Genomic DNA, 11501 nt, shown 5'->3' on the forward strand with positions numbered 1-11501 from the left:
GTGACTTGGAAAGTGTTTCCTTAGACCGGGTTGTGGCCTGTTGTGTGCCCTGACCTCATCTCTGCTCCCCTTCTCTCTCTCCCTTGTCCTGAACATGTGCTGCACCAGGCCAGTCCTTTCCCACTTGCTTTCTCAGCAGATCGCTGGAGTGAAGTAAGCTCTGAAAGGAACTTTTAAGGTTGAAGAACCTTACGTAATGATGGGGTTTTGTGGTCACTGTGTCAGTCCTTCCATTATGAAAAGGAAACAGCTGATTTCCATCAGGGTCTAGCAGAGGACTCACTTCCTAAATCTCATTCCAGCGTTATTGTTGTCACATACTCAGCTCTGTTGTCACATCCGTAGCTTGTGGATTGAAATGCTCTTCCTCCCTTACCCCTGATGTCCCAGAGAGACGCTTAGTTCTTGTCTCCTGTCCTACTTTAACTCTTTGGAAAGTGCCCCCAAATCCTCATTGTTTTCAGACCTTGTGGCGTTGGCCCTTTTCGCTCACTGCACTTAGTTTCTGGTGGATGACGTGTGGTGAGTTAGAAAAGCCTCCAGAGGGGACTTGGTTCTCACTGCTCTGTAGCATGCTGCCTTGCGCTCAGCTGACTCTGATTAATTACCTTTTTGTGTATAGATAATAAAGTTTACAGCTACAATTGAACCCAGCCCCTCACTTAACAGTAGCCGACCTGGTTCTCTGAATGCTTGCTCATAGTATCCACCTGCTGATAGCTGGACACTAAGAGCAGTGTTGTGAGAACACCACAGACTGAAGCAGAATCTCCAACAGGGTCTTGTTTTCTAATCCGTCTTCATAGTTTTGCTCCAAGTTTAAGTGAATTCTTAGGAACAGTTTTTATTGTGAAATCATTGCACGTGATAGAACAGAGAGCGTGTTAAGTTCTTCCCATCCTCTATGGAATGGGGAAATTTGGTATAAAAAAATCCAGGAAACGACTACTGAGACAAAAAAGGCCTCGTTTCCATGGTGACGGTTGGTCCTTTGAAGTTTCAGGTCGCACAGTGTCTTTTTGGAGTAGAGCCCTGCTACCCAGCTCCTCGGTCTCTTGGTTCTCTTCATGCTTTCCTCAGTTTCTCTTTGTAGAGTGAACAACTGAATCCTTAATCACCAGACTGTTGGTAGTCTTGGTTAACCCTGGCCTTATACAAGTGCAGGTTAGCCCTGGAGTTGTCCTCCATCTCCACTGTATCTGGAGAGCCAGTCTGTTTTTTAGAATGACAGGACATAGCAGGGGCCAGTCACCTTGGGATACCTGCCTTAGTGTCCGTTCTGTTGGTCTGTCTCTGCTTGTTTCTGGAATATAATTAAAGTGTGTGTGCATCTAAACACACACTGTAGACAGTTGTGGTTCCTTAAATAGTAATTCTTACATTAAAACAGGAAAATATTTTAAGCTCTTTTTTTTACTCATTGGTATTTTATACTGTTTATAATATGTAATGTTTTTGACATAATTATTCTTACCTTTTAGAGAAGCTAAAGTGAAGAAGTTGATTAGGCCATTTGTAGATCCGTGGTTGCTACCAACATATGCAGACACACTTTTTCTTGTTTGTTGTGTAGCTTTCTTACATACTGTAGTGATTGTTGATGTGACTATGTTCTGTACCCAGTGGTGACCATGTCCAGGTGGAGCTATCATGGCTTCCCTTTGGCCCCTTCCCATCCTGGCTCCCCTCTGCCTTAATCATTTCCCCTCATTCCCCCTGGCCTGCACCTCCCCCTTCTTTCAAATAGTTTGGTGTTTGTAAATGCTCAAGGTAAATATTTGGTCTCGGATGGTGACATGGTCACTGTCAAAGAGATTGTGACTGGAGTAACCATTGTTATGTGATATGTTACTAAGGAATTAAGCACAAAATCCATTCACAAACTTATAATTGCCATCAAAATTGCCCCAAAAAGGACTGACTTCCGAGGAAGAATAATTCCAGCTAGAGAGCAAGCAAGACTCCATGTAGGATGTGGCCTTGCCTGACATCTACAATCCTGGCTGGGTCTTTGCTCTAGTGCTTATCATAGGGAAGAAACGCAGGCCTGTTTATATAAACCATTTAAGTGGAAACTTCACTTCTAAGTGTAGGAGATACCACCACTTTTCTTACCTTTTTCTTTTCGCGTTTACAAAATAACAAATGAGGGCTAAAGAAGAAGACTAAAATCATGATGTCACACGTGATAAAAACTGTGGACACAGTGGAGTCACAGTGTGGGTCTTCTGTGGGTGTGCCACGGATGTCAGTGTCAGGAGCTTCTGCAGTTTACTTAAGAGTCTGATTTTGAGGAGGGGCGTGGGAGAAAAAAGCGTTAAGAATCAATATCTATATTATCTTCTAAGACCTCTGTTAGGAGGTAGTAGACAGTAGATTCCTCACCTGAGAGGCATTTAGAGAAGTGGGGATTGGTGTGTGCCAGTCTGGAGGTGGCTGGGTGCTGGCTGGCATCGTCTCAGTTCTGGAGGCTTGTGCAGGGAGCCCTGGGCTGAGCACAGAGGCTGCCATGCTGATCTGTTGTTGGAAGCAGCGGGGCAGGGGCAGAAGCGTCTCCAAGCACAGACACCATCTCTGTCTGCACCTTCCTGAGGCTTTCCCCTTATATCAGTCATCAGAACTAGGTCCTGTAGCCCCTCTCCAGGTGAGGCTGGGGTTCACTTCTCAGAGATCCAAAGACATGGTGCAACATCTGGACAAGTGGGCAGCTTAGCAAAAGGGGAAACGGAAACATTGGAGGACTGTGAGCAGATAGCTAACACTCAGTTCACACAGTTTATTTTGTAAGTTTAAATCCCCAGAAGGGTATGCATTAAATGGTGTCTGTATTCACTTGTTTAAAAATTCAACTAGGAAGTTACTATGTGTTCATATTTCTAGTAGACAAATAATATTTTTCCTTATAACTTGCCTAAACTAAACTGTTTAGCAGTCATTTTAAGAATGGAACTTTGTTTTATAGCGAAAAACTAGGGGCTTGCTTATTATTAGTTTTTAATTTTGGAAATAGGTTCTCACTATATAGCCAGGTTGGCTTCAACTTGAAATCCTTCCCCCTCCGCCTCCCATGTGCTAGAATTATGGGCTGGTAACACCAAGCCTTATGACTGTTTCCTTTCAGGGGCAGTACAGTGCCTTATGGTGTATTTAAAGCAGATGTTAAGAGATTGTGAGAGGATCAAGTTTAACAAACAGCCCCAAAATATTACAAAACTTACTGTGCGTGGTGTGTGTGTGTGTGCACACGCGCGCAGGCCTGTGTGTATGTCCATGCAAGTGGCTCGCAATGAATTCTGGCCAATGAATTCCTTTCTCCACCCACCTAGTGATGGGCTTGCAGAGCCTACCACTGTTGACTCGGATGCTGGGGATCCGAAGTCTGGTCCTCCGGCTTGCACGGCACTTTACCGACAATGTTCTCTCTAGCCCTGCAAAGCTTGGTTTTTATTGCTAGCATTGAGTTTATTAGTTTGTTTATCACCTGTGTTTGTGTGCGTATTTTTTTATCTGCCTTTTCACCGACCAGTTACTTACACATCGTAGCACACCTCCAGTGTCGAGCTCACTGAGTCTTTACTGTTGAGGTAGCAGTCAGTGGTCTTCCAGGTTAACTCAGCCCCTCCTGCTCTGCCAGAGGCGTATCACCTCTACTCTAAGCGTCTTTCTAGTGTACTGCTGCTACAGTGACTCAATAGAATAAGTAAGGGATTGTGTGATTTAAGTTTTACTTACAGTACTGAATGTGCAAAACTGTTTTGACTTCTTGAAAACATATTTACTGGGAGAGTCGTGAAGCCTGTTGGTTTAGTTAACAAAATTATGCTGTATTTTATTTTCTTACTATGTTTGTGGAATTTACGATATTTGTTTATATGGTTTTTATGGTTTTGTAAATGTGTGTAACATTTAGGAAAGTGTTAGGCCATCTTGAATATAAACATTAAAGACTCATCAGTTACATTTTAGTTTTCTAATTACAGTTTGTGATAAGAATTCATTTTTTTTTGGTGATGACTAGATTTTTATTATTTTTAAATGTTCCAACCAGCTATAAAAAGTACTTCATGTCTTAGAACTAAGAAGAGTAGGAATTTTATGTTGCTGTGTATATTAGTGTATTTTGTTCCCTCAAACTTCGTTGTTATATGCCCTAAGAAGTCTTGTTTATTTCCCACAGACTCACTGTGTGTCTTTGCTTTGGTTTATAACACAAACATGCCATGGTGTAATGTAAAAAAATGATAAGAACTACATGGTGCAGTTTCCTTGAGCTGACAGATGTTTGGCCCCAGGGGCTCCATCAGTCCTGAGCATGCAGAGGGCTGGCTCATCAGCAAGTACTGCAGCAAACAGCTGTGTGCTCTGATGGAATGTGACCAACAGGTGTCTTTAAATATTGAACAAAGTGACTGATAGAATGCCAGAGAAGATAATTTTGATGGTCTTGATGCTTTGGATCGGTGATGTGCTAATCAGTTTCATTTCCTTCTTGTCTTACTTTCAGATTGGATCTGGGTCCTCTCGACTTGGAACAGCAGCAACGATTAAAGGTAGATACAGTCTACAACTGAGCATTGACTGACTATATTCTTTTTTCTCCCATTGTATTCTAATGTAATGAGAGAACTTCTTAAACACTTCTAGGAATAACATGATCTCTTAAATTGCCTGATTTAAATTCTGTTATCCTTTCATCATCTAAATATCACAAAAATATTTGAACATTTGTATTGTTTGTAAGTTTTCATCTGTAAGATACCTTTTTGGCATAACGGGGCATGCTTTCCTAGGTATGGGTGCAGCTTGTGAAAAATTAATGACTGTGAAGTTTTTAAATGTGAGCATCATTGCGACATTAAAGAGAAATTGTCTCTGTGTATATCCACCTAAAGTGCGTGCACACTTTGCTGTACAGCGTTGCAGTCTCTGACCTTCCTGGGGAGGGATCTCCTTCATTTCAGCTTTGTTGTAAGACAGTTGGCATTTCTATTTAGAATGTTTTTGTTTTGTTTTTTTTTTTGTTTTTCAAGACAAGGTTTCTCTGTGTAGCCCTGGCTTTCCTGGAACTTGCTCTTTACACCAGGCTGGCCTCAGACTCACAGAGATCCACCTGCCTCTGCTTCCCAAGTGCTGGGCTTAGAGGCGGCGTGCATCACCACTGCCTGGCTAGAATCTGTTTTTGAAGAAACTAACACAGTCTCCCTTATCACTTGTATTCTGTGGTAATAGTTAGGGCTGTTCTCCTGTGGTCCATGGTACTTAGTGTCGGGTACATTCACCATATAGTAACCCCTTGTATTCTGTGGTAATAGGTAGGTCTGTTCTCCTGTGGTCCATGGTACTTAGTGTCTGGCGCATTCACCACATAGTAACCCCTTGTATTCTGTGGTAATACTTAGGTCTGTTATCCTGTGGTCCATGGTACTTAGTGTCAGTTGCATTCACCACATAGTAACCCCTTGTATTCTGTGGTAATGTTACTTAGTGTCAGGTGCATTCACCACATAGTAACCCCTTGTATTCTGTGGTAATAGTTATGTCTGTTCTCCTGTGGTCATGGTCTTTAGTGTTGGGTACATTCACCACATAGTAACTCTGGTGTGCAGGAGCTGCTCTAGTTGGTGGGTCTCCCCTCTCTGTGTCCCTTCTCTGCCGTGTCTTTACTTTAGTGTCATGTCCTCATGTGTTTCTCTTAACTTTGTAGGAGACACAGACACTGCTAAGACTTCTGATGACATAAGTTTAAGTCTGGGCCAGAGCTCTAGTCTTTGTAAAGAAGGAAGTGAAGAACAAGGTAAGAGTGCTTTATGGTGACATCATACCTTGTAATGTGTGCTGAATTTCAGGAATACCTTAAGCACTTTTTTTTTTTTTTAAATGTATGAGTGCTCTGTCTGCATTTATGCCTGCTCGCGAGAAGAGGACACCAGATCTCATTACAGATGGTTGCCAGCCACCATGTGGTTGCTGAGAATTGAACTCAGGACCTCTGGAAGAGCAGCCAGTGCTCTTAACCTCTGGGCCATCTCTTCAGCCCCCCTTACTCACATTTTAACAGAAGTGTTTGTTTGTTTATTCATTTTTTACAATCTGTTACTCTGTAGCCCTGGCTGACCTGGAACTCACTGTGTAGCTCAGACTGGCCTTAAACTCTTAGGTGATCCTCCTGCCTCTGCTTCCTGAGTGCTGGGATTACAGGCATCAGCCACCATGCTTGACTCTAATATGGTTACTTTTAGGAAACAATAAAATAAAATAATTTACTAGCATTTTAAGTACTTTTACTATACTGAGTTAAGTAAGACTAAGCAGAGAAAGAAATTGTATGAACATGCGCCCCAGTGTGTGAGATGGAAGATGTGAATCTGCTGTTCCGTTATTTGCCCATTAACTTTCACCCAGTTCCATTTCTTTTTTTCTCCTCCTCTTCTTTTTTTTGTTTTTGTTTTCTTTGTTTGTTTGTTTGTTTGTTTTGTTTTTTGAGACAGGCTCTCAATATGTAGCACTGGCTGGCCTGGAACTCCCTATGTAGACCAGGGTGGCCTCAAGCTCAAAGAGACCCACCTACCGCTACCCCCTGAGTGCTAGGATTACAGGCATGCCTTTCTCCTACCCCACCCACCTCCACCAAACTTCATTTCTCACAGATGTGATCTGTTGCTGGTGCTTAGAAATTATCACTGTATCTCTCCCCTTCGGAATTGCAATATCTTGTCATCGTTAATTTGCTTTTGAGGATCCTCACACCCCAAGGCCTCTAAACATACTGCATGGTGTAAATTTCTTTTTCTTTCTTCTAAGTGAAAGGTGAATCAGTTACTTTGCATATTGCAGTATCCATTTCTATAATCTGTACCACTATAATGTCTTGACAACTAGGTCATAGTCTTAGACGGCTGAGCCTGTCTGCATTTAGGAGTTATATATCTCATTATCTTACCATATAGCTAAAAAACACTAAGCAAGGGCTTTATTTTGTTTTTTAATGATAATCTGACAGGTTGAGATTTATACATGCACAGCTATCATTGTAGCCAGGAATAGAGTCACATAGATAATGATGTCTGTCATGCACTTGGTGCAGACTGTTGTCTAGGCTAGGGGTCCACGTGCTCATTTTGCAAAGGCCTAGATAGCTTTGCAGGTCATTTGCAGGTCAGTTGGTAACCAGCTCTGTGATTATAGAGGGGAAGGATCCCTAAATTATTTCTGAGTGAGTGGATATGGTTGTGCCACACTGACATTTCCTTTACAGACATGGCCATGCCTTGTTCTATGATCCTTGGTTTGTCTTAGCCCAGGGTTAGTTTTCTTTATATGCATTTACTCATTTGTCACTTCAGATATTTGAATCAACACTGTTGCCGTTTCTTACTTTACAGATAATCAATATTATGACTTAAAGAGGAATTACAGGGAACTTACCCACAGTCACAGCTAAATTCAAATTACTATACTACTTTAAAGTAATTCTTTAAAAGTATTTGGAGGCCAGAAGAAGGCCTTTGTATCTCTTGTAGCTGGAGTTAAAAGTTGATTGTGAGTCACCTGACGTAGGTGGGAGCTGACCTCAGGTCCTCTGCAAGAGTAGCAAGCCCTGCTAATGGAGGAACCATCTCTCCAGTCCCTCAGATAATTTTGTTACTTGCTTTTATTATGCAACATATCACGTTTTGTGTACATTTAACAGATATTTTCATGTTCTTATGTGCACAGCACTGTTTTAAATAATGGAAATAATCAGTGGACAGACAACAGTTTGCGCCCTCTTATGGCTCCCATGTTCTTAGTATGGAGTTGTATTACTGTGAATCAGTTGTAAGAGTAAATAGATGGAGAGTGGAAGTGGTGGGGTGGGGGAACTGGGGAACTGGTAATCTTAAATAGAGTGGTTTTTACCTACAGCAGAGACCTAAAGAAAGAGAAACCGAGGAGGAGCCCCTTCTTCTATGCCAGGGGATGGAAGAGGTGTAAAGTAGGAACATGCCTGTTGGGTGTGAAAAGCAATGTGGCTGGTGTAGGGGGGGGGGGGGGGGCGGGGGGTTGTGTAAAGCCTCAGAGGTCATTTTTAAGGATACTTGTTTTAATTCCTAGGAAGATGTACTGCTGCTGTGGCTCTGACTTTGAGACTGATCAAAGGGGTAGATGCTGAAATTGAGAGGTGATTTGGAGATCATTGTAAGGGTCAGGGTAGTAAGAAGTGGTCTGGTTCATATTCTGTCTCTGTCTCTCTCTGTCTCTGTCTCTCTCTCTGTGTATGTATACTAATAAGATGTTATGTTTGGTGGATTTTAGTGTTATTATGTAAGATTTTATAGTACTCATGGGTAGTTTTTTTCAGACAGTTTTGAGTTGGACAGCAGGGGAGATGGGGTGTCCCTTAACTGAAGGGGGTGTTCTAGATTCAAAGATTGGAGAGCATGGAGGGTAGGATGGCAGTTCAGTTTTCAGTTTGGGGCATATTTAGTGTGTGAGTCTCTGGGACCTCAAAATAGCCATGAGGAGGAAGAAGTCAGGTTAGATGTTTGGGTTGGACATCTAGAAGTTGTCAGTGTGTAAATACCAAAGAACCAACCAACACATCAAATATGGAGTTCAAGCTCATGGTGGCTCATACCTGTGACTTGGGAGCATGAGACAGGAGAATTGCCTTGAAATCAAGGCTAACCTGGGACAGCAGAGTGAGTTCCAAGCCAGCCTCCACTATAGAGTGAGACCCTTTCTCAAAAACACCAAAACAACAATAAAAAAAGGCAAAGTGAAAACAGCACAAAAGCACGCTGAGCTGGAGGCTTCGGAAGCTGGTCAACTAACACTACCTAACAGGGTGCTTTTGCAAGGTTAGGTGATTTAGGGTTACATGGTCCCGGCTGAGGTTTGTCGCCACCTAGTGGCAATTGTGTAAACTGCTGAAATGCTATTTAGGGCGGGGTTGGCCTCAGTGGCTTAGTTGGTCAGCATTTGGTTGATGAGCTGATACTCCTTTTGTCCTAAGATTCCAGATTACTAGAGAACCAGGAATGTGGAGTGCACCCCGATCCTTCACTTCCAAGGAGGAGTTGTTGCCAATTTCCCTGCCTCGTCTCACTCATGTCTTCCATGTTGAAGATGAAAATTCTAGCTCATCCCCATCACATTCAGGCCTGACAGGAGAGCGTCCCAGATGTTTCTGAATGTTTGTCCTGGTGTCAGGAAACTGGAGGAGGTCTCCGAAGAGGAGGTGAAGACAGGAAACTGAAAAATCTCAGGGCTCTGACCTGAGCCAGTGGACTTAAGACATTCAGACTAAATAGAAACAGCTGGTGAGCCGAAGGCCTCCGAGCTGCTGGATGCCAGCATGGGGGAAAGGCTTGCTCTCTGCCAGTTCTTCTGCTGAATTGAGGGATTTGAGGGTGGGACTCGGCCATTAGTAACAATGAAGGTACTGCTTACCTTGACAAGGAATGTCCATGGAGTAGCCTTAGAACCTGTTGAAACTGGAGATGAGTCTTGGTGGTAGAGTGCTCACCTGGCATGTGCATGTGGTAAGGCCATTGGTCTAGTCTCCAGCCCACAAAACAGAAAACAAAAGTCCCCAAAGAACTGTTGAAGAGAATTAGAGGCGAAAAATAAACCACTCTGAGTACAAATGACTCTTTCAATAAATTCTTGCAAAGGACGAGAGAACTAAGATATTAACTAGCAAGAGAAGGGAAAGGTAAGGGAGGGAGTATATAGCTTAAGAGAAAGAATAGCATATTTGTGTCATGGATAGAGACGGCCCAAGAGAGAAGGCCGAAGCATGGGTTTTGTTTATAAGTGTGGTAGGTGTTGACTTCGGAAAACAGTTCAGTATGAGGAGTAAAGTAATTCATGCTTTTGCCCTGGAGAACGTTCTCTTCACTTTTTTGGTATGTAACTTTGTGCCCTGGTTTTTACTGGCCATGTGGCGCACTCATGACATAGAGCACATATGGAGGTCAGAGGACACCTTAGTGGAGTAGAGTCACTTCACTTCTCTCCTTCCACTTTTACGTAGGTTCTGGAGGTCGATTCAGGCAAGCCTTTTCCCAGTAAGCCACATTGCTGGTCCAGATTTAGATTCTTTTAAAGTATGTCAATGTGTGTATTGACTTCATTCTTACTTTAATCTTGGGTGAGACTGTTGACTTTTATCATCGAGATTGAAGTGAACAGACTCTGACTACAGTTTGCTTACATAGTTACAATAATTAAAGAACAATTTTTTTTGTTGTTATTTTTGTATTTATGGCCCAGGCTGGCCTCAAACTCGTGATCCTGATGCCTCAATCTCCTAAGTACTTAGATTATAGGCATGTGTCACTACACACAAATAAATAATCTTATTTTTATGAAGCTAACAGCAGGTTCAGGCATCCTTTTCTGTCAAAATGCATGTTTTAAAAATCAGCTTTTGCATGGGTAGATGGACTTTTTTATATGCACAATTGTATTTATGATGTATATGTGACAATTTAAGTCAGTAGCTCCTACCTTAAATGGAGACTAAGGAGTGCTCTTATAATACAGAGCAAGATGTATTTTTTCATGAGGCATCTTATAATTGTCTCGTAGTGATGAAAGAAAATGCAGGGTTTTAGTCTATAATTATTATTATTTGTTATTGATAACATGTTCTCATTGAGAACATAGAACGTACTGTACATGATTTTGGTTTTTTTAATTATATTTTTATTCTTTGAGAATTTCATATATCCATACAATGTATTTTGATCACTTTCATCCCTCAACTCTTTCCAGATCCATTCCCTGCCCCCTACTACCTCATCCCAACTCTGTGTCTTCATTTAATGTGTACATATTCCCACACAATTTGTGCTGCCCCTGTAGTCACGGGTGTGGGTCCAGTCAATGGAGTACCCTCCTAGGGCCCCACCTAAACTGACTCTTCCTCCCCGACAGATCACCAAGTGTCACAGCTCCTCAGAAGGGAGGCTGTGAGCCTGTCAGTTTGTGACTGTCACAAGCTGTGAGACACCTTGCACCATTATGTGGTGTCTTGTTGGAGCATTGATCAACACTTTGATGATTTTGTTGTTGTTTGTTTCTTCCTACTCGAAGTTTTAATATTTTTCTTAAATCTATGTATTATTTGTGTGTGTGTTTGGGTAGTGTAGACATGCGTGTGGTTTGCATGTAGAGGTCAGGGGACAACCGTGTGGCATTAGGCTCTTTTTCCATCTTTACATGGGCTCCTGGCATCATGCTGAGGTGGCCAGGCTTGTGCAGCAAGTACTTTGCCCACTAAGTGATTTTGGAGATCCATTTTAGGTATTTGTTTATTTGTAAAATATTACTATTAGTTTTTCAAAAGAATTAAAGTCTTTTCCTAAAGTACAATAATGATAGTTATTATTAATTTATATATATATGTATCTCTCTCTCTCTCTCTCTCTCTCTCTCTCTATATATATATATATATATATATATATAATTTTATTTTATTTTTTTTCAGTATTTCCTGCCTGCTACTTATGAGG

The 11501-nt window shown here is 41.9% G+C and overlaps 1 protein-coding gene across 4 annotated transcripts in view; it reads left to right on the forward strand.

Annotated features, from left to right (window-relative positions):
- Positions 1–11501, forward strand: part of Pcnx1 (pecanex 1) — a 147085-nt gene that overhangs the window by 49349 nt on the left and 86235 nt on the right. For all 4 annotated transcript variants that reach the window (XM_059279794.1, XM_059279795.1, XM_059279797.1 and 1 more), the window contains exons 4-5: positions 4505–4550; positions 5705–5794. In XM_059279794.1, the coding sequence (XP_059135777.1) occupies positions 4505–4550; positions 5705–5794 (136 nt within the window). The remainder of the gene's footprint in view (positions 1–4504; positions 4551–5704; positions 5795–11501) is intronic.

Source organism: Peromyscus eremicus, chromosome 14, assembly GCF_949786415.1.
Source record: "Peromyscus eremicus chromosome 14, PerEre_H2_v1, whole genome shotgun sequence".
Lineage (NCBI taxonomy): Eukaryota > Metazoa > Chordata > Mammalia > Rodentia > Cricetidae > Peromyscus > Peromyscus eremicus.